Source organism: Camellia sinensis, chromosome 9, assembly GCF_055761805.1.
Source record: "Camellia sinensis isolate YWXY chromosome 9, ASM5576180v1, whole genome shotgun sequence".
NCBI classification, from domain to species: domain Eukaryota; kingdom Viridiplantae; phylum Streptophyta; class Magnoliopsida; order Ericales; family Theaceae; genus Camellia; species Camellia sinensis.
Genome location: NC_138969.1, coordinates 33,350,818 through 33,374,674, shown reverse-complemented (window position 1 = coordinate 33,374,674; position 23,857 = coordinate 33,350,818). Strand labels below are relative to the sequence as shown.

At 43.2% G+C, this 23,857-nt stretch overlaps 1 protein-coding gene across 1 annotated transcript; it reads right to left on the bottom strand.

Annotated features, from left to right (window-relative positions):
- Window positions 1-7,479: 7,479 nt before the first annotated feature.
- LOC145799340 (uncharacterized) lies at window positions 7,480-8,178 on the bottom strand. Its single transcript, XM_082888897.1, has 2 exons — window positions 7,912-8,178; window positions 7,480-7,812 (listed from the first exon to the last, which is right to left on the bottom strand). Exons 1-2 carry the CDS (start codon window positions 8,176-8,178, stop codon window positions 7,480-7,482), a joined length of 600 nt encoding a protein of 199 aa, XP_082745023.1.
- Window positions 8,179-23,857: the final 15,679 nt, after the last annotated feature.

Below are 23,857 nucleotides of genomic sequence, written 5' to 3'. Positions count from 1 at the left end.
CAGATTATTATTATTATTCAGATTATTATTAAACAGATTATTATTCAGATTATTTTTTCCACAGTTTTTTTTTAAACAGATTATTATTATTATTATTATTATTATTATTATTATTATTATTATTATTATTATTCAACAATAAAAACATTTTCTTTTGTTAAATAATCAAAGCAAAATGTTACAAACCCCTTTGCAAACCCACAACCACAACACAACCAAAAGCATATTCTTGTATTAAATAAAATAAGCAAAAAGTTACAAACCCACGGCAAAACAAGTCTACAAATCATAAATAAATGGAGGAGAGAAAAGATCTGGGCGAGGTACCTTTGGTTTTTTTTTTTTTTTTTTTGCTGTAGATCTTCCAAATCTGCCATCTCTAGATCTGGTTTGGGGCAACGGCGGCACTGCGACAGGGAGAAGAGGAGGGGATGGAGAGACGACAACGGCGGTAGAGGAGATGAGAGCGATGGCGACAGGAAGGGGATGAAAAGAGAGGTAGGCGAGAGAGAGAAAGTGAGAGAGTGAGAGAGACATAGCAAATGAGAGAAAATGAGAGACGACTAGGTAGAGAGAGAAAGGAGGATAAAAAAATGAATTTGAGAGAGACATACATACCCAGATTTTTTTTTCTTTTAAACATAAGCTGCGGGTCATGTGGGTGGGTTGCGGATTTGCAAGGGTAGGGTCGGGTCTGACCCGAACCCGATTTTATATGGAAAAATAGACCCGCACCCGCCCTATTTATGCATGTGGGTAGGGTCGGATTTGTGCGGGTAGAGTCGGTTTGGGCGGGTTGTGCGGGTCGGATAAACCGTTGCCCACCCCTAGCCCTACCCACCCATATTATCATAACACCGTTGTTGATTTTTCTTCATTTCTTTATATCAACAAAATGTAGGACCGGACTCTGACAGCAGTGGCTCGCAGAAAACAAGGACTGTTTTTGTCTGTGTCTCAACCAAAGCAAAGGGTTTGACTCAACCAAGGTCTTCTCTATGCAATAGGGCTTACTTAGGGGCACATTTTTCTCTATTTTTTTTTTTTTTTTTTTATCTTTAGTGTTTTTTTTTTCAAAATTATGCTAATTTTTTTTTAATTTTTCAAGCTCGTTTTGTATAAATAAATCTAAAAATTAAAAAAAATCTAAAAAAACAAATGTTTTTGGCCTTTTTTGGTGTCCTTTGTGGAATTTTTTTTCTCTTTCAATTTTTACTTTTTTTTTTTTCTATCTAGTCAAGTAGAATTGAAAGTATAAAATTTTTTAAATTTTTAAAAAGAAATCTACTAAGACCGAAAAAACTTAACAAAAAAGCCAGTAGAAAAATCGACTCCAAACACCCGAAATTGTTACGAGGGGGAATTCCATAAATATGCATTTGTGCCTCCCACATGAGTTATATAGAATTCTAGAGTCAGTTAACTTAAAAGAAAACTCACTTTGTCTATTGTTAATGATGATGCAACGGGTTCCAGAGAGAACGGGTCGGACTGGTCCACGCTTCCCAAACCAGTGTCCGAGTGATCAAGCCCACGGGGGAACTTGCACAAGAGTTCAACGGGGAATGGGGAGTCCCTAGCGAACCCTCCGGCAAGCAAGTTAGAAAGAGAAGTGGACTGTAGAGATAGATTAGAGATAGAAAACTTAACCTTCTTCCTGTCTTCGACGTTTGCTTATATCCTCTGGTAATCATTTCGTTGTCCCTTCCGACCTATCACCTTGGCCGAAAGTCTATGTTCTAGCTTACCTTGTTCATGGCGAAGGCGTTCTGTCTCGACGGAGAGGGGTTATCGCAATAAATACTGTAGGGGCCCTCATTAATGGCGATGTGCCGTGGCAATAACTTTGCAGATCTTTGTCTGCTAATGTGGCTTGCCCTTCTCTTACCACGTGCCTTGACGTCATTGGTTCTTATTGCTACATGGGGCTTCAGCAGTGCTGGACTTTAGTATTTGAGTTATGTAGTGGGCCCTAAATGGTGGGTTATAATCTTTATGGGCTTACCCATGTCAGTAGTCTCTCATTTCCAAGTGCAGCTTTAGTCCAACGTAGGAAATAATGAAGAAAATGAGGATTGTGAGAGGGTTGACCGACCATAAGGAGGGCCGACCGCGCAGGGTGGCTAGTGGAAGGACCGACCATGAGGAGGGCCGACTGTGAATAGTGACCGATCATGAGGAAGGTCGACCACGAAGGCGACCGAGTATGGGGCTGACCCTGAGAAGGGGCGAGCATGAAGGGTGGCTGAGTGGAGGGACCAACCATGGGGAGGGCCAACCACGAAGGGTGGGTGGTGCGGCGCGGGGCTCGAGAGGCGGCGGGGCACGTGGTGAAGTGAAGTGGAATAGACAGGGACGGGAAAAGGGCAGTGGATCGTGATCGTATACGTGGCAGAATCTCGTAGTGGGGAAGGTTAGGCGTTGGGTAATAAGTGAAACGATAGGTCAATATAGGGTGTTAAAAAGACAGTTTTGGTGGATTTTTGAAAATTTTCAAACTGGCGAAATTTAATTGTGACCCTTGGAACACAGGCAAGCCTTGGGCCTTTGGTATTATTCGCTTTACCTACCTTTTTGCAAAAAATCAAAACATTCCAAATGTAGACTCCTTCATTGCTAGCGATACACCCCTGCAACACTTTGTGAATTTTCTTGCGCCCGCATCCAAAGCTATTCGCAGACACACAAGAGAGATGGCCCAAGAGGAAGCAAAGGTTGATCCATTGGGTGACGATGATGCGGTAGATTTGGGGGAACAATACCGTACGGAGCGCAGGGAGGGGGAAGAAGCGAGTCAGGCTGTGCGGGCTCGCCCCAGGACAATGATTTCTGCCACGAGACCGATTAGTCAGGTGGAGCCGGACCATTGGCACACCAACCAGACAGATCCGTGCTGACAATGGAGGAGCAGGAGGGAATAAGGAAGAAGTATCAAATTCCCTCAGAGATAGGGGCTAAGACTGCCCGAATCCAAGGAGAGGGCATCGGATATGCGGCCGGGCGAGTTCAGTTTGTACGAGGAAGCGCTGCGAGGGGGTTTGAGGTTACCTCTTCCCCAAGTAGTGGTGGAGGTGTTAAATAAGTTAGAGGCGGCGCCAGGGCAACTGATGCCGAACGCTTGGAAGATAGTAATGGCGTGCGCGAGTGCCTGGCTGAAGGCAACCGGGGGGACGACAATGTCAGTAGACGAGTTCTTCTCCTGCTGCAAGGCCTCCGGTCAACAAGAGACCTGGGTGACTCTGCAAGCAGTGGCAGGGTGAGGGCTGGTGACAGGTCTTCCATCTTCGGTGAAGGGTGGAGGCTGAGATGGTTCTTTGTGACAGCGAATGGTGGAGTTGGGGTTCGCATGACGAGGAAGGTGCCCACCAAATCGGTCGAGCCCAAGTTGGACAAGGCGATGAAGGACCGTGTGAAGAAGGTAAGGGAATGGAGGGAAGAGAAGGTGGTGAGGTGGGACGAGCTGGTCCTGCCTTCAAAGTTGTTTGCCCTGAACTTGGGGCCGCAACCGTTGGAAGAGGATCCAGCAAGGGAGGAGTTAGAGAGGCAACGGAAGGCGGCGGAGGAGGAGGAAAGAAAGTTGCTTGCCCGAGTGAACAAATACAAGGAGACCCAACTGAGGCCTGCTCCGAAGCCGATCGCGAGGGAGCGAATCAGACCGCGCCCTAAGCCATTGAGGGAAAAGGACTTGGGTAGTTTTGAGACACGACCGCCCCCAGTTGATCCAGTAAAGGAAAGGGCAAACAAGGAGAGGGAGGCTTTGAAGAAGAAGAAGAAGAGGAGGGGTGCCCCTGAGAGGGCTATAGATGCGCTTAGATCGAAGAAGGCGAGGGTCGGTGGGGAGGACACTCCTATGGCGGAGAAGGCAGGAGAGAAGGGAGTGGGGGCTACTCCAGAAAGGGTGGTTATCCTAGAGGTGCAGGGGAAAAAAGGTCAGGGGGACTAAGAGGAAAAAGAGCACATGAGTGCCATGCCCAAGATGCAAGTGGAGAGTGGGTCAGCTGGTCCTGAAGAAGGGGTGGAGTAGCAGCCCAAGGGGGTCCTGCACCCCAAGGAGAGGGAGTCAAGCTGACGACTGCCATCTACCATGCTCGCGCAGTGTCTGGGCGACTGGAGGGAGAAGAAGGCCCAGCCAGGACAACTGCAGATCGCCTTTTGGGGGTAGTGAATGAAGCAGCCATGCGCTCGGTGGCTAGGTTCAATGAGGCTGAGCTGCTAAGGGGGCTGTGCTCTGCCCAAATGGAGGTGACCACCTTAGCAGGGGCTCTGCTGAGAAAGATGGCGGCTGCAAAAGGTGAAGTGAAACCTCTGAAGGCAAAGATGGAGGAGACGAAGGCCCAACTTGCAAGTTTGAGGAGTGAAACTACTGGATGGAGGGAGACCACGTGAAGTGTGTGCGCTAGGGGGTTGGAAGAGGCCCAGAAGGCCAAGAAGATGCAAGCGTTGGCGATAGTGCAGGGGTACTCAGTCGAGCGAGCCAATGCTGAACTGCTCGCAACCAAGTTGGAGCTGGAGGCAGAACGCCGCAAGGTGGTGTCGCTCGAGTTCCAATTGGGGAACGAGCAGAAGAAGCTAGAAGAGGCCCAGACAGCCTGCACCGTTGCCAACAAACGGTGGAAGAAGGCCATGTCTGGCAACGAAGATCTTCAAGCTCAGTCAATCAAAGAGAAAAGTCCTGTTTGGTAGAGCTGTAGGAAAGTACTTATAGCTTATGCCTAAACAGCTTACAGCTTATAACTTTCAGCTTAAGCTGATTTCCAGCTTATTCTTAAAGCATCTCCTGCCCCACTCAAAGAATAAGCTGATTTTTAACTTCCACAAAGCTATAAGTTATAAGCTATAAGCTAAACCAAACACATCAAAATAGCTTAAATTAAGTTGAAAGCTAAAATAAGCTGTAAATAATTTCTGTCAAACAGGCACAAAGAAGAGTTGGATTTGAAGATTGCTGAGCTGGAGAGGACGTTGGCGGACAAGCGGGCCAAGTCGATGGAGGAGAAGGCAAGGTTGGAGAATGAGTTAGAGGAAGAGAAGACCAAGGTAGCCTCTGAGAGGGCAACATACCCCGACTTGTGCGTCGCTACAGTAGAAGAGTTCAAGGGGTCTGCTGACTTCCTGATGGCAATCGATGCAGCGATCGCCAGTAACTTGGTAAGAGAGGCGTCTGGGGAGACTGGCCTATCGGGAGCGACCGCTGGAAGCAGGAGTGAAGAAGAAGTAATCCAGAGCTTCCAGCGGTCGGACTTCTACAAACACAAGATGGCTGAGTTCTGGGACAGCGGCTGGAAGATGTTTAAGCGTAAAGCAGAAGGGCTGTTCCTAGACTTGGACTTCAGCAGTGTGAAGATTGATGAACACGACGTGGCCCAGACCCCCTTAGATGAGGGTGTTGAAGAAGAAGATCTCGTCTCAAGTGAAGAGGAATGATTAGTGTGAACAAAATTTGTACTTAGAGTTTCCGTTGTTTGTTTTTTGTTTTTTTTTTTTTTTTTGGAATTGCTATAATAAACTCATGTATAAGTTGTGAATGAATAAAATTATGAGCTGTGCTTGTATTTTTATGCTATTGTCTTTATTATCCATAAACAATGAAAGTGGTGGTCTACGTACGGCTTGTGTATAAGTCACTGCGAAGTTCAAAATGTAAGAAAACCTCAATGCAGAGTGAAGTTTTTTTAAAATGTACGAAAACCTTAATGCAGAGTGAAGTGAAGTTTAAAATGTAAGAAAACCTCAATGCAGAGTGAAGTTCAAAATGTAAGAAAACCTCAATGCAGAGTGACCTTGGCCGATCTCTTCATCCATGCTCAGTTCAGGTTAAGCCATGATGAACTCGGTTGGGCTGCCTCTTCAAGTGACTCAGTCTAGTTGAGCTCTTCATGCTCAATCTGGCTGAGGCTTGTCATGCTCAGTCTGGCTGAGGCTTGTCATGCTCAGGTTGGCTGAGGCTTGTAATGTTCAGGCTGGCTGAGGCTTGTGATGCTCAGTCTGGCTGAGGTTTGTCATGCTCAGTCGGGCTGAGGCTTTTCATGCTCAGTCTGGCTGAGGCTTGTAATGTTTAGTCTGGCTGAGGCTTGTCATGCTTAGTCTGGTTGAGGCTTTTCATGCTCAGTCTGGCTAAGGCTTTTCATGCTCAGTCGGGCTGAGACTTTTCATGCTCAGTCTGGCTAAGGCTTTTCATGCTCAGTCGGGCTGAGACTTTTCATGCTCAGTCTGGCTGAGGCGTGTAGCTAAGTGCTGCAATCAGGGCGTTATTGAGGTACCACACAGAGAATTGAGATATAAGATTGTTGTCATGTAAAGTGTAACCCATTGGATCAGAAATTTACATCATGTGAGAGAAGAAGAAAATCATTCAAGTGTGTAGATTGCCAAAAACAAAATACAATAACTGATCAATAACAGACATAGGAATTTATTGAAAATAACGCTTCAAGTGTTCGGCGTTCCACGGATGGGGGAGGTCTCGACCTTCCATATCCTGAAGTCGGTAAGTACCCAGACGAGGTCTGGCTTTCACAACGTAAGGTCCTTCCCACTTGGCTTCTAGTTTACCCTTAGTCGGATTTTTGGTGGCAAGAGTTGTTTCTCGCAAAACAAGGTCCCCTACTGCGAATTCCCTCGGTCGAACTTTGCAATTGTAGTGTGTTCTCATTTTCTGTTGGTATGAGGCCCGTCTGACTGCGGTGGTTTCTCGGAGCTCTTCGATTAGGTCTAGGTCTGCCCGACACAGCTCTTCAGTTAGTTCTGGATTCGGATGTAGAACCCTTGGGGTGGAAAGACCGATTTCCACTGGAATGACCGCCTCAGCACCATATGTTAAGCGAAAGGGGGTCTCCCTAGTGGGAGTTCGAGCGGTAGTGCGGTAGGCCTAGAGTACATTTGGTAATTCCTCAGCCCAGAGTCCCTTAGCAGCTTCCAGCTTAGTTTTGATGATCTTCAGAAGAGAACGGTTGGTGACCTCAACTTGGCCATTGGCTTGGGGATGGCCTGGGGAGGAAAAACAGGGCTGGATTTGAAGCTCTGCACAGAATTTCCTGAACTTGGCATTGTCAAATTGTTTGCTGTTGTCAGAGTGGCTTGAGGGATGCCAAATCTACAGATGATCGACTGCCAGATGAATCTGGTTGTGTTCCGCTCAGTAATTGTGGCAAGGGGTTCTGCTTCCACCCATTTAGTGAAGTAATCAATGGCGACAATGGCGAATTTGGTTTAGCCTCGGCTAGTGGGCAATGGGCCAACCAGGTCGATCTCTCATTTAGCAAATGGGTAGGGACTGCAGAGTGTAACCAATTCTGTAGGAGGAGCATTGGGGATGTTGGCAAAACGTTGGCACTTATCACATTTGAGCACGAAGTCTGTCGCATCTTGATTGAGAGTAGGCCAGAAATAACCAGCGCGAAGTATTTTGTGGGCTAGGGACCTGTCACCTGAATGATTGCCACATACACCCTCATGGACTTCTCTCATTACATAGGTCGCCTAAGCAGGATTGAGGCATCTTAGGTATGGACGTGAAAAGCCCCTTTTGTACAAAAGACGACTGACAAGAATGTAATTGGACGACCTGGCCCTGACTTTGGCGGTCTGTTGTTTGTCATCTGGCAGTTCCCCCGTTGTCAAAAATGGAAAGATGTCGGACGCCCATGGGATAGGTTCATTTTGGAGGAAGTGGACTTCCTGTTGGCTGGGGGAAATGGCAGGGTGGGTCAGGTACTTGAGGCGGACACTGTGGCTGACGTCTGACTGGTCTGCAGAAGCTAATTGAGCCATCTCATCTGCCTTGGAGTTTTTCGCCCAGGGAATGTGCTTGATCTGGAAAGTATTAAAGAGGCGAGCAAGGGGGAGTGCAATATCCCTGTAAGCCCACATTGTGTCTTCCTTGGCATCGAATTCCCCCGTAATTTGTCCGACAATAAGCTGTGAATCGCTAAACACCCGGATATGGCTGACACTAATGTCTCTAGCTAGGCGGAGACCTGCTATCAATGCCTCATATTCGGCCTCATTATTGCTTACATCGAACAAGAACCGGAGAGCACACTTGAAATAGCCGCCCTCAGAGGCGATGAGGATGAGACCAGCCCCACTGCCTTCTTTACGGGATGATCCATTAACGTTGAGGGTCCAAGAATGGGGGTCTTCTGCCTCGGTCTGGGGTTGAGAAGGTGGTGGGGTCATGGTCGGAATGGGATTAGTGAATTCCAGGATAAAATCAGCAACAGCCTGCCCTTTGATTGCCGTTCGAGGTTTGTAGGAGATATCAAACTGGTTGAGCTCGACTGACTATTGCATAAGTCGGTCGGACAACTCTGGTTGTTGCATGATTTTCTTCAACGGTTGGTCAGCAAGGACAACAATGGAGTGGGCCTGGAAGTAAGGTCGGAGTCGTCTTGAGGCTATGACCAAGGCTAAGGCCATTTTTTCAAGCAATGGGTAGTTCTGTTCTGCTCCCTTGAGAGCCCGACTGATGTAGTAGACCGGTCGTTGGACAGAGCTATCTTCCCTAATGAGTGCTGCACTAACTGCGGTGTTTGACACGGCCAAATAGAGAAAGAGGGGTTCGCCCGTGATTGCTTGAGAAAGTATGGGGGGTTGGCCATGCACTGTTTTAACTGCTGAAAGGCCTCTTCGGATTCTGCCGTCCACTCAAAAGTTTGCCGAAGAACTTTGAAGAAAGGAAGGCACTTGTCCGTTGCGCGGGAAATGAAGCGGTTGAGGGCGGCAACTCGGCCAGTAAGCCGTTGAACCTTCTTAACCGTTCTGGGTGACTGCATTTTAATTAAGGCCTTGATCTTTTCAGGGTTAGCTTCGATGCCCTGCTGACTAACCATGAAACCCAAGAACTTCCCAGATCCTACGCCGAAGGCGCATTTCTCCGGATTGAGGTTCATTTGGTACTTCCGTAGGGTGTTGAAGGTCTCTCGCAGGTCGGCCAGATAATCAGTGGAGAGCTTGCTCTTGACTAGCATGTCGTTAACATATACCTCCATGTTCCGACCTATCTGATAATGAAAGATGGCATTGACCAACCGTTGGTAAGTGGCTCCAACATGTTTTCAACCCGAATGGCATCACACGGTAATGGTAGGTTCCCCAGTCGGTGATAAAGGAGGTGTGTTCTTGGTCAGATGGGTGCATCAGAATTTGGTTGTATCCAGAGAAGGCATCCATGAAACTGAGCATTTGATGGCTGGCTGTGATGTCAACCAGCAGATCTATGCGAGGAAGAGGATAGCTGTCCTTGGGGCAAGCTCGGTTGAGGTCGGAGTAGTCGACACAGAGTCGCCATTTATCATTGTTTTTACGAACCAAAACCACATTCGACAACCATCTGGGGTAGTCCACATTTGTGATAAACTGTGCCGCGATGAGCTTATCTACTTCAGAAGCAATAAGGTTATTGCGCTCCGGGTGAAAGATGCGCTGTTTCTGGCGGATGGGTCGGAAATGGGGCTTAATGCTGAGACGATGGGTGATGAATGAGGGGTCAATACCGGGCATATCGGAGTGGGTCCAGGCAAATACGTCGTTGTACTCAATCAAGAGGGCGGTGAGGTCGGCCTTGGCCTAGGAGGATAATTGGCTGCCGATCTTGGCAGTTTTTGTTAGGTTGGTGGGGTCGATGGAGACCTCGACAAGCTCTTCCACTGGTTCCCTTCTAACCAGCTCATCCTTGTCCCTAACGTCGAGTCCTTCAATGATCATAGCCTCCTTAAGCTTGACTTCTTTAAGTGAGGCAACATAATACTTTCTGGCCATGGTCTGCTCTCCCCTCACTGTGCCGATTCCAAGATCGGTGGGGAACTTGATGGCAAGATGGAAAATGGATGTGATAGCTTGGAAGGCATTTAGGGCGGTGCAGCCAAGGATGATATTGTAAGCAGAGGGCAGTCGACAACAAGGAAGGTGAGTAACTTTGTGGTCTGATGCGGATATTCGCCGATTGTGATGGGAAGATCGATGGAGCCGATGGAGGTCACCCGATCCCTAGTAAAACTGACCAATGGAGTTTGGAGAGGGGACAGACTTTCTTTCCCGATCTTGAGCTGGCGGAAGCAATTTAAGAAAATGATGTCAGAACAACTGCCATTGTCGACGAGAACCCGTCTGACCTTGTAGTTGGAGAGGAGGGAAGAAATAACGAGAGGATCGTTGTGGGTGTGCAGTCGGCGTCCGTAAAGGTGATAGGCTCTGTCCCCTGCTTGGGCTGTTTGGAGGGTTGGTCCAATGTGGCAACTTCTTTGTCTGAGCCTTGCCTTATTTTCCTGAGTTCCGCCCGCTGGGCTGAGCGGGATGGTCCTCCACAAGCAAGCCCGCTAGCAATGACTCTGATTTCTCCAACGGGTGGGGCGGGATTACCTTGTGCCCGAGGTTGCTGTGGAGGGCGATCCTGGCCCTGGTTAGGTTGGGCTGGTTGTCGGGGAGGGGTGCGCTGGCGGTTGTTTCTGGTGGGCTCAGTCTTTTGCCTCTGCTGAGGGCGGGTGTCCGTGAACCGGCTAAGACGTCCCTGACGTATCAGGCCCACGACCTGATCTTTGAGGTTAACACACTTCTCGGTATTATGGCCGTGGTCCTGGTGAAAACGACAATATTTGGACTGGTCTCGCCGATTAGAAGGGGACCGTGATGGCTGGGGCCATTTTAGAGGATAGTCTCGTTGGATCTGATTGAGGACTTGTTCCATGGGGAAATTGAGGGGTGTGTACTGTTCGAAATGGCCGGGCGGTCGGGTTGGTGCCGATCAGTCGGCTAGGGGGGGTCGGTCTGTATACTGAGGTGTTGGGTTAGTGCATTGGGTGTTTCTGGTTTCTGTGTCTTTTCGCTTTTCCTAGGGGGTTGGATTTTTTGCTGTAGGGTCTTGGCGAGCGGCTAGGGAATCTTCGGCATTCATGTATTTTTGGGCTTTGGAGAGTAGGGTTGCCATGGAAGACGGGGGGTTTTTTGAGAGGGAGAAAAGGAAATCAGATGACCGTAGACCAGCCATGAAAGCCGTAAGGATGACCTTGTCATCATTTTTCGCTACCTGCAAGGCTTCGGTGTTGAAGCGGGTAACGAAGCTGCGCAGCGACTCCCTCTCGGTCTGACGGATATTGAGGAGTTGGGTTGCTGGACGTCGCTAGTGCTGGGCTCTAATAAAATGGCTGAGGAAGGATTCACTGAGGTGCTGGAAAGTGGAGACAGAGTCTGCTGGCAGTTGACTAAACCAAAGTCGAGCTGACCTCTTGAGTGTTACGGGGAAAGCCCGACACATGATCTCGTCGGGGAATGCATGGAGGATCATGAGGGTTCTGTAGGTCTCCAGGTGATCGACTGGGTCCGTTATACCGTCGAAAGAGTCGATGGTGGGCATTTTGAACTTAGGAGGGAGAGGTTTGTCCCTGATAGAGGCAACAAATGGGGAGTTGGCTGTGGTAGATGGTTTATGCTGAATGTTCTGCATGACCCCTTAGAGTTGGAGCTTCATGGTTCGGAGTTCTGCGTCCCAGAAAAGGATGTTGTCACCACCGGAGGGGAGCGGGGGCTGGACGCTGCTGGCCTCTCCTTCAGGGGTTGGTGCCCGGATCAGTGGCTGTGGGCTCCTGGGTGACAGGTTTATACCTGGGGGAGGGGGTTGCAAACCTTCCAAGTTGGGTGGATTAGGCTGCAAGATAGTGTGGCTCGAGGCTCGTTCTTGGTTGGGTGGGATATCTGGAGGTGGTGGAGGAGGAATATGGAGGTTTCTTTGGAGTAGAGCATTAATCAGGGCTTGGTTTTGCTCGGCCAAGCGGTTAATGTTGTTAATGAGCTCGGTGAAATACTGTGGTGGGTTATTTGGATTGGGAGGGTTGGCTTGATGATCGGGGACATTGGGGTGAGAAGCCATAGATCTAGTTGTGACCATCCACCTTCACAGGTGGTAAGAAGGAGTTATTGGGAGAGGGTCTTCGGCGACAATGAGTACAACTGGCGTGCAGAACAAAAACCTTTCCCACAGACGACGCCAACTGATGATGCAGCGGGTTCCAGAGGGAACGGGTCAGACTGGTCCACGCTTCCCAAACCAGTGTCCGAGTGATCAAGCCCACGGGAGAACCTGCACAAGAGTTCAACGGGGAGTCCCCTAGCGAACCCTCCGACGAGCAAGTTAGAAAGAGAAGTGGACTGTAGAGATAGTTTAGAGATAGAAAACTTAACCTTCTTCCTGTCTTCGACGTTTGCTTATATCCTCTGATAATCATTTCATTGTCCCTTCCGACCTGTCACCTTGGCCGAAAGTCTATGTTCTAGCTTACCCTTTTCATGGTGAAGGCGTTCTGTCCCGACAAAGAGGGTTATCGCAATAAATGCTGTAAGGGGCCTCATTAATGGCGATGTGCCGTGGCAATAACTTTGCAGATCTTTGTCGGCTGATGTGGCTTGCCCTTCTCTTGCCATGTGTCTTGATGTCATTGGTTCTTATTGCTACATGGGGCTTCAGCAGTGCTGGGCTTTAGCATTTGAGTTATGTATTGGGCCCTAAATGGTGGGCTATAATCTTTATGGGCTTACCCATGTCAGCTAACAAAGTATAATCATATCAATGATTATACTTTTGCAATTACATTTTAAAATTTCCAATTTGGTGTGCAAATCAAGGCAAAGGCTTCGAGACAAATAAGTAGAAGACATCAAGTTTACCATTTTAGTTAAACCAAATCAAACCAAGCCTTAAGTCCTATTAAATGAGGTCGGCTATATTAATCATTCTTCTCCACACGACTCTATCAAAGGTCATTTCGTCAGTCAAATTAAGTAGATTCATAAATCTATTTACACTGCTAGTTAACGTTAATCTAGGTCTACCCACTCCCCTAACATATCCATATCTACCGTCATTGCATCGCATCTTTTCACTACTGTCTCTATTAGCTTCCGTTGAATATGACCAAACCATCTCAATCGATTCTCTCTCAACTTATCTTCTATCGGCGCTACTCTTACCCATTCCTGAATACACTCATTTCTAATTCTGTCTTGTCTAGTTTTGCTACACATCCACCTTAGCATATTCATCTCAGCAACACTCATGTTATCTGCATTTTGTTTCTTGGTTGCCCAACACTCCATCCCATACAACATCGTTGGTCTAATAGCCGTTCTATAGAACTTACCTTTTAGTTTAATGGGTATTCGTTTATCACACAGTACCCCAAATGCATTTATCCATTTAAGCCATCTCGCCTTAATCCTATGGGCCACATCCGCATCAATCTTCCCTGCCGTTGTGATAATCGATCCTAAATAACGAAAATGTTCACTCTTAGTCAGTTCTTGGTTCTCAATCTTCGTTTCTCCTCTGTTTTCATTGTTACTATTACTAAATTTACACTCCATGTACTCTGTCTTAGTTCTGCTTATTCGGAATCCTTTAAATTCAAGTACTTTTCTCAAAATCTCGAACTTTGTATTAACTCCTTCTCTAGTCTCATCCACTAACACGATATCATTTACAAAAAGTACACACCATGGCATGTCATCCTGAATATTTCTCGACAACTCATCCATAACTAACGCAAAAAGATAAGGACTTAAGGTAGATCCTTGGTGTAACCCTATAGTGATAGGAAATTCATTTGTCTCTCTAGCAGGCTATCTAATAGTGGTCACCACCTCTTCATACATGTCCCTAATCACATCAATATAACCTTTTGTCACCCCTTTCTTCTCTAACACTCACCATATTATATCTCGAGGCATTATGTCATATGCTTTCTCAAGGTCGATAAACACTATATGAATATCTCTTTTCTTTTCTCTATACTTTTCTATTACTCTCCTCAACAGATAGATCACTTCCATTGTTGACCTGCCAGGCATAAACCCAAATTGATTCTCTGACACCTCTATTATATCTCGCAATCGGCGCTCCATCACCCTCTCCCACACTTTCATTATATAACACATTAGCTTGATTCCTCTATAGTTGTTGCAATTCTGGAAATCCTCTTTATTCTTGTATATTGGCACTAAAATACTCTTCCTCTGCTCATCTGGCATGTTCCTAGTCAATAAGATTTTGCTAAACAACCTAGTCAACCAACTAACCTCCTTTTTATCCAAATACTTCCAAGCTTCAATAGGGATATCATCGGGGTCCTAAAGCCTTATTTGATTTCATCTTCTTAAGTGCAATCTCTACTTCAAAGTTCCTAATCCTTCAATAGAACCTATAGTCTTGTTTTATTGTATTACTGGCTATTCCTTCGACGTACCTCCATGTTCCTCACTTAATAGTTTCTCAAAATAGTTCTTCCATCTCTCTTTAATCTCTTTATCCTTCACCAATACCTTAGAATCCTCACTTTTGATGCACTTAACTTGATTAAAATCTTTTGTTTTCCTCTCTCGTATCTTAACAAGTTTGTATACCCTTTTCTTTCCCTCCTTACTATCTAGTCTAGTGTATAAGTCATCATAAACTTTCAATTTAGCCTCTCTCACTACTTTCTTGACTTCCTTATTATCCAATCTATAGCTCTTAAGGTTTTCCTTAATTCTATCATTTTGTCACTTTTTAAAGCAGTCTTTTTTTGCCTTAACTACCACTTAAACCTCTACCAAGTTTCCCTAGAGCTGGGTCTCATTCCTTTCGACTCTTCAAGCACTTCCCTTGAGATTCTCCTCGTACAATTGGCCATCGAGTTCCACATAGTATTAGCATCATCTTACAAGTCTCAAGCACCTTCCTTATCTATTCTATTCTTAAATATTTCTAGTTTATCCCTTTTTAGGTCCCACCATGTCATCCTACGACGCACACCATCCTTCCTAGCTTGGTATTGCCCTTTAAAACATAAATCTAGTACCAAAATCCTATGTTGAGAGGCCAGGTTCTCTCTAGGAATCACCTTACAATCACTGCATTTTAGGCGGTCCACTTTTCTCACTAAAAAGTAATCTATTTGGCTCTTAACTAACCCATTCTTAAAGGTTATCAAATGCTCATCCCTCTTCTTATACATAGTATTGGCCACCACCAGTTCAAAAGCCAACACAAAATCTAAGATACTCTCTCCAGCCTTATTTTTATCACCAAAACCGTATCTACCATACACCTTTTCATAGCCTAGTTTATCTATGCCTATATGGCCATTGAAATCTCCACCTATAACTAGGTCCTCTCCTACGGGTATCTCCTGTAAGATCTCATCCATTTCACTCCCAAAATTCCCTCTTAGTCTGATCATCTAATCCTACTTGAAGGGCATATGCATTAATAACGTTCACTATATTCCCTCTAATAACTAATTTAACTAATATAATCCTATCCCCTTTCATAATGATCGTCACTACATTTTTTACAAGACCCTTGGCAACTATGATTCCTACCGCATTCCTGCTTCTATCATTTCCACTATAATACAGTTTAAAACCGCTATCCTCAATTTTCCTAGCTTTCTCACCCGTCCACTTAGTTTCTTGTACGCATGTTATACTAACTCTCCTCCTAATCATAACATCTACCAATTCCATCATCTTACCAGTTAAAGTTCCTATATTCCAAGTGGCTATCCTAAACCTATAGTTTTAGACTAGCTTTTTTACCCACACTCGTCCAAAAAAACACAGGAACCTTTGCCTATTTTTCATCGCACCTAGGCATCGATGCGGTACCCCTTGCTTACTTTTCAAAACACCCGGAGGCAGGTGCAACGCGTCACTTGAGGGGAACGACCTAGCATTTAATCAATTCAAAATAGGATTCATTGTCATAAGGGATCCGAGTAGCTTTTTTATGTGTTGGCGGTTGGCTACCTAACACACAACTCTCCTCCTTTACCCGAGTTTGGGATCGGCGAAGTTGTTAACCACCCTAGCGGAGTTACCATTTTAGTTAAACAAACATCTTTATTCTTAGTAGAGCAACTTCAATGCAATTGATAGTTATTATATTTTTTATTTGATGATGATGACAATGATGACGATTGATGACTACCGTGACATCAATTGTGTTTCCTTACTTGGACATTAACAAAACATGTGTGTGAGAGCAAAATTACAGACTGCGTTATATAACCTAAACAAAGTCAGCCATGACAAATCAATGTCTAGACTGGTTTTAGAAATCCTATTAACATGTTATTCTAATTTAACTTTTTTCTGTCAAAGCATTTTTCTTTTTGCAATATTAGAGGTAAAAATACATCTAAATTCTCATTCAAGAAACCTACTAGAAAGATTTAATATGCTTCATACGGAATGTGATTGCAATAATTGGCTAGTCATGGTAAACAAGAAAGATGGGTTGCTATGATGCTTGGTTCAAAGGAGACAAAATAATTGATCTGCCAGTTCACAAGATATAAGGATTGTGGAGTTCTGCTTACAATTTTAAGTTGGAAGAGTATTCCATGTCATATGCCGCACCAAAACGCTTAAGGAGCAGCCATAATAGAATGACATTGCACAATATGGTCAAAAAGAAAGGGATTGGCAAATGTATGCAAAATCAATGGCCCAAAAGTACACGCATCAAGTCAAGGCCCCCACCTTATTTAACTGAGGAAACCGATAAGTAACCTTCAGGAACTTGACAAATGCATGTGAAATCAGTGGTCCAAAATTATATGCATCCAATCAAGGCCACACCTTTCATAACTAAGGATACGGCATAGATACGTAACACGTTCATTATTCTGTATGATTGCCTTCTCTTGTGGGTTATCTATTTGTGAATATAGCTTTGCCCATATGCTAAAGAACTCAAACACTAGAATATGAAATATCATCCCTAGTTAAATATGAACTCAAACACTCAGTTTTGGGGTTGTCACATTAGAAATTGTCACCGGAAAGAACAATATGAAATATCATCCTTCTGAGAATTATGTTGGTCTGCTTGATTGGTTAAGTGTTTGGTTCTTTAAGGTTTTTGATTAAATACACATTTAAAAAAAATATTTGTTTTGGGACCTATCTGTTTGGCGTTATTGGCCAGCTATGACAAGTTAGCACAAACTTGGTAAGAGGTTGATTTACCTAAATTGGTTGTGTCAAGGAGGATTTGCGCTGATTGTCAATTATGGTTTATGAGGATTAAAAAAAAATTTGGTCATAAATGTTCTCTTTATTTAAATGGTAGTGAATTACTTCTATTTAGGATAAATAATATTCCAATAATCTTGGGAATTTAGAATGAAAAGTCTGAAGTTGGTCAAAATTTTGTTTTTCAAGATAAGATACAAGACAAAAAGAGAGTGCTTTCAAATTTCAATTGTTTGTCCCTGGGATTTGGTGGTTAGGGTGGTTTCACATCATCATGGCATTGAAAGGTCAATCATGGATCCAAGTAATTAAGGTGATGAATTCAGATTTGAAGCTCAGAGACAAGTATGATGATATATGCAACTCCAAAGTTCAAGTGATGATCAGACCCTTGTTGATTCATTGGGCACAATAGGAAATGGCTCATCCTCTATGTATGCCCATGATCTTTATCCAATAAATCTTGATTCTCCATAACACAGCCTGTACAAGAATGCGTCTTGGCGGCTCTATGATATGTTGTGTAATGCATTTCATGGTTGCCTTCTTTGTTAGCATTTTCCTACTTTCAGTATGCAATCACTTTTGTTTTCAGATGTATGGCAAGTTCTTTCAATTCAAATTACTTTCCAAATATGCAGCCTTCATGTTCTACCTAGTCTTTTCCCAAATTAAGCTAAATTAGCAACTTAATTCCCAAACTAGGCCTAGTTTGGACGGATTTCCCAAACTAGGCTAAAGCGCTATTACAAACCACGTTTTCACTGTTTCTGGCAGAAAATTTGTGAAATAGTAAAAGCGTGGTTACAAACCACGCTTTTAATTAAGAAAACGTAGTTACAAACCACGCTTTTAAGGAAAATTTGTTTTCTTCAGAAAACATGATTTCAAACCACGCTTTTACTGTGCTTATTTTGTTTTCTTCAGAAAACGTGGTTTCAAACCACGCTTTTACTGCGCTTATAATTTAAATTTTGTTTTCTAAAGAAAACGTGGTTCCAAACCACGCTTTCACTGTGCATATTTATTTTCTTAAGAAAACGTGATTGTGAATCACACTTTCACTGTTGACTACAAGAAGCGTGGATTGCAACCACGCTTTTACTGTTCATTTAAATTTTATTTTATTTTATTTTATTTTTTCTGTTGTCATTATTTTGGTGATAATGTAATTCATAAATTTTTTTTGGCTTTACTAAAGCCGTTCTCATGTTAATTTTTTTTTTCTTTTGTCATTGTTTTGGGTTAGAATGTGTAATTCGAAAACTTTTTTTGGCTTTACTAAAGCTGTTTTCATGTAAATTTTTTTTGTTTTTTCTTTTGTTTTTGTTTTGGGTTAGAAGATGATAATGTAATTCAGAAATTTCTTTTGGCTTTACTAAAGCCGTTTTCATGTAAAATTTTTTTTATTTTTTTATTTTGTCTTTGTTTTGGGTTAGAAGGTGTTATTCAGAAATTTATTTTGGCTTTACTAATGCCGTTTTCATTTAAATATATATATTTTTTCTTTTGTCTTTGTTTTGGGTTAGAAGGTGATAATGTAATTCAAAAAACCGGTTTAGTAAAACCGTTTTCTAGCCGTTTTCATTAAAAAAAAATAATAATTTCTTTCGTCTTTGTTTTGGGTTAGAAGGTGATATACATGCTCTACAGTCCAAAGCACACCCACACACTGTGCAGTTCGACGAACAACGACGAAGGGTGAGACGAGAAGAGCACTGCGGAGTAGGCCAAGAAGACGAAGTCCACCGCGAGAGTTACAACAAGAAGGAATAAGAGAAAGACCTCAAATTTTGGTGATGTACATACGAATGGTACTTTTTCCGTTTTTTGCTATGTAATGTAACTTGTATGTAATTTGAATTCTGATTACGAACAGGAACTTATATAATGTAAATATTGGGTTGGAGTTGATGTTATTATGATTCAATTGGTTTCGCTTATTTCATAAGACTGATGTTGTGCAATGAATGAATGAATGGAAATGTTATTTGTTTTATTCAATTGGTAGTGTATTTTTTGTAAGAATGAGAACGTTATTTGTTATATTCAATGAATAATGGTTACATTTTTGGGTTGTCACGATTGAGAAGATGAACAAGTTAAGAGAATGTGTATTTCTCCTAAAATAAATTTTGTCAACATTTTTGTAATAAAACTTCATACATAATATACGAAGTCACTAATTTACTAAATACTTATACAGGCATGAAAACAACATAACTGAAGTTGCAAATGTAACAGTTTTCAGTTACATAGGTAGTACAGACATAAGTCTCCCACCAAAAAACATTCTGGACACCATAAACTGAACACACAATACATACATCCTGGACACCCTGAACTGAACACACAATACATAAACATAACAGTTAGACAGACAAATATTAGGTAGACAATCTGACAAACTCATTACGAAAACACTTAGTCTAACACAGACATTACATATTAATGCATGACCTAATATTGTCGAAGTGTAGACATTAACACCTAATTCGCGCTTAAATCGGCAATCTCAGAGTCTAAATAATCTGAAAGCTCAGCGTCAGAGACAAGTTCATGATCCTCCATGATACCATTGATAGCCGCAACATTTGGTTCTGTTCTGTTCTTCTGGGCATCCTTCTTAACTATATATAGTTGCATATTGCGGGCTAACCTACGGCGCATTTGAGAAATCTCACATTGTAGTCTTTCACATAGTCGATCAACATTATCAGGATCTTCCTTTTGGATGTCAACAGAACGTGCTTTGGTACCTTAAGTTGATTTTCCCAACTTAAGGTTTCTAGTTGTACTCGCTGTATAAATAGTGCGGGCCACTTGAGACGAGTAGCGTCAGATAAACCATATCCTGTTTGATTGTCAGATGGCTCCATACATGAACCTCCTTGAACTCGATAATACTTGGGCATCAAAAAATGTCGCTTCCCAAACCTATCACGATAACCACAAGCATAATCTAAAACAGGTATTGTTGTTTCGTCTTCAGCATAGCCACGTCCCCTTTCCCCTCCTCGTCGTGAACTGTCACCCCTTTGCAAGTTCCTACCACCTCTGCTATTCCCACTCCCTCTGATGAATCGTGTAGCCATGCTAATTTTTTTAAATAAATGAATGATAATTTCGTAGGGCGAAATGAGTTGTAAGGTTGTGTCTTCACCTTTAGTCGTTTATATAGTTGGTTATGAATGGCTTTAGAAAGACATTGAAGGAAAAACCATAGAAAATAAATGTCTCTACATGACAATCCCACATATACGAACAAGGTATGAGTTGTCACTAGAATGAAAAAACAGAGAAAAGCAAATATTGTGTACCAAGTCATGTATTGTGTACCAAGTCACGTGACTTGACAATCCATCTGCATATACTGACAAAATAAGGGCATGCTCACTGTAAGGTAAATCAGTGAATTCACTGTTGCCATGCGACTTTCTGAATTGACAATCCCGCATATATCAATAAGAGATGAGTTGTCACCGTGATCAGAAAACAGAGAAAAGCAATGCCTGTGCACCAAGTCACATGACTTGATAATCCATCTGCATATACCGACAAAATAAGGGCATGCTCACTGTAAGGTAAATCAGTGAATTCACTGTTGCCATGTGACTTTCTGAATTGAGAATCCCACATATATCAATAAGAGATGAGTTGTCACTGTAATAAAAAAATCAAGAAAACCAAAGCCTGTGCACCAAGTCACATGACTTGACAATCCATCTGCATATACTGACAAGTCTCTCCACGATTTGACTACTCAATGTGTGAAAAAAGGAAGCTTATGTAGGCAATGTTGTGTTTCACTTAGCTATGCATCATTTGTTGTTACGACCAACTATTTGTATTTCATTGAAAAGTATGACTATTTGAATTTTTGTTATCATTTGGAATTATATTAAAATCAACTTTTGAATATTCTGTGTGGGTGATTTTCCGACCACACTGCCCGCTTAGTAACCAGCTGGAGAGCACTGGCAGAATAGATGGCACCTGACTGACCTACAACAGAAATATAAGAATCCCGTGGTGGTTTCGACCACGCGGGGGCACTCCGACGATCAAGTCAGTATATCTCTCAAAGATAATCAAGTACTAAACTCACAAACTTGAGTATCAAAAGCATACCTTAGACCCATGGGGGTACCTCTCTTTTATAGTCAATACAATCCTAGTCCCAATAGGAGCCTGGCCCTAATGGACTTAGGATTACTGCTAATCTGGGACTCCGAGTGGGAATAGGATAAACTCTCTAAGAGTCTTATCTTTACCCAAACTGAAGTGTTCTCCCAATCTAGGACTCTTGTCCATATCCAAGTTGAGTTCTCTCTTCATTCTAGGACTCTTGTCCCTTATCCGCTTATCTCGGTTTCCGATATCTTCGGAGGCAACCTCGGCCTAGCCGAGATGACCTCGGCACAACGACCAAGACACGTGGCACATCGGCTGACACGTCAGCGTCACCTTGCCACGTGTTGGTACTCAGAAAATATATCCCCACAACTGCCCCCTAGGTTCTATTACCTCGGCATTCTGAGGTGATGGAACCTACACTGTTCGTTCATCTGTGCCCCTCTGTCTGAGATCAAACTCGCCGACCTCAAAGTTCCGTGGACTTTACCATCCACTGGTGTCAAGAATCAAGTTTCATGCTTTCCAAGCTGCTTGAAATCGCACCTCCTAGCCGAGGTTCTGGTTCCATTAATTTGTAAACTCCAAGAGCTTTGTAACTGCTCCACTCACACTCTCTGGTGAGTTCCCAATTTCCAGTCATCTATTTGACTCGTTCATTTCACTTGGTAGGTTCATAAACTCTTTACTTGCTATTAAGCTCAATCTTTCATAACTCTTCTGAATCTGTTTACTTGCCATCTGTTGCCTTTTATTTTCGTCTGTCTTCAAGTTTTGAATTGTTTGAATGCCTGGCACTGTTCTTGTCATATCTGCTTTCTGTTGCTAGCACCATGTCTGGTTCATTACTTTCTTGTTCTTCACATACTTACTTAGTGCCTGTGCACTTGGCTTTATTCTTTGAACTTTGTCATCATCTTGACTATTTTTATCTTTTCTCATTTAATCCTCTGGCTTCTTCTCTTTCTAGCTCTTTTCTTAAATCCGCCATTTGTTCCAAGCTTTCAAGCTTCTGCAACTGTCTTCGTTTCTTTTCACCGGTGAAGCTTTACGTCATTCTATCATTGTCATCAAACTTCGGCGATTCTCATTCCGGCTTCCCTCTTTCTGGTAAGCCACTGTTCCTCCTGGTTTTATTTCTTGTTGCTTTCCAAGAAGCTCTGCTTCATTGTTAACCACCATTGCTTGTTTTGCCCGTTATTTCCAAATCATCTTCTTGAATACACACTATTCACACATCTGTTGATATCTACCCCTGTTTTTGGCTTGACATACTTGTGTAATCTTTTTGTCTTGATTTCTTGATAGCTTTATCATCATTCCTGATTACGAATTACATTCATGTTTCTGTTTTCTGTGTCTTTTTCTAGATTCTTGCTTTCAATCTTTGCCTTCAAACTCCGAGGTGCCAATCACCGAGAAGAGCCTTGATCAAACTCTTCAGGAGATCGAGGCTGAGCTCGAGGCCAAGAAGGCTGCTGAGAAGTCTTCCCAACTGTCTTCTATATCCTGCCATTGATGCCGAGTAGTTTTGTTTTCAATTCTCTTTCTTTTTCTTCTGCTGAGCCTGAGCCAAGAAGAAAGAAGCGCTCTTCGTCGCCCTCCTGGATGAGGATTTTCTTCAGTTTCTCTTCACTCTTTTCGGCTAGCTCCTTGCCGACATCATCTAGGACCTCCATGTCCTCGTCTTCAATCTCTGCCTTCCCTGGTTCCCGAATGTTGCAGGTAGTTTTCATTGCTGCCATGGAGCAATTCTTTGCCTGCAGTCGGTCTCCTCTGACTTCTTCAATCCCATGTTCTGTGGGGGACCGCAATAGTTGATGCAACGTTTGAGGGAACTGCCCCCATTGCATGCAACCATGGCCTTCCCAAGATGATGTTGTAAGGTGAAGGCGTGTCAATCACGACGAATTCTGTTTTGATCTTCTTCTAACTGCTCTTGCATGATTCTATACTTAGAATATTTTGTATGCCTTTCATACTTTGCCTCCTTTGTGCAATCTTCTCGGGGTTACATACCTCGGGTATAATAGCTACAAAATTTTTACTTCGGTAAGATACTGACCTGCAAACTTTTCATAAATTCTAACAAGTGTGAAACATATACTACTCAATGTTAACTTTGCAAACTTTTTCTCAAGTTTCAACAAGTGTTTAAACGGTGATCTCGGTCTAGCCTACTTGTAAATTGCTACAAATTTCAACAAGGATTAACATATACTGTAACAGGGATCAACAAGGATTAACATAACAAGTGTTAAACAATAATCTATTTGTAAATTGCTACGAATTTCAACAAGTGTTTAAACAACATACTTAGCTTTTTCCTCAACCTGTAAATTGCTGCAAATTTCAACAGATGATCATATGTCGGCTTAACATTATCTTGTAAATTGCTACAAATTTCAACAAGTGTTAAGCATCTTCTCTGGTTTAACCAACCTGTAGATTGCTACAAGTGTTTAGCAATAACCTCGGCTTCACTTCGACTTGTAAATTGCTACAAATTTCAACAAGTGAAGAGAAACAGTAATCTCGGCTTAACTTCAACTTGTAAATTGCTGCAAATTTCAACAAGTGAAGATAAGGAACCATCTCAGCTTAACATCAACTTGTAAATTGCTACAAATTTCAATAAGTGAAGATAAGGAATCAGCTTAACTCCAACTTGTAAATTGCTACAAATTTCAACAAGTGAATTAAGGAATCAGCTTAACTC

What these genes read in the sequence shown, in the direction of transcription:
- LOC145799340 (XM_082888897.1), bottom strand. Translation starts at nt 8,178, where the DNA reads ATGACCCCACCACCTTCTCAACCCCAGACCGAGGCAGAAGACCCCCAT. An exon ending in TTAGCGATTCACAGCTTATT is followed by an intron (nt 7,813 to 7,911) that starts GTCGGACAAATT and finishes AATACTTTCCAG; the next exon opens with ATCAAGCACATTCCCTGGGC.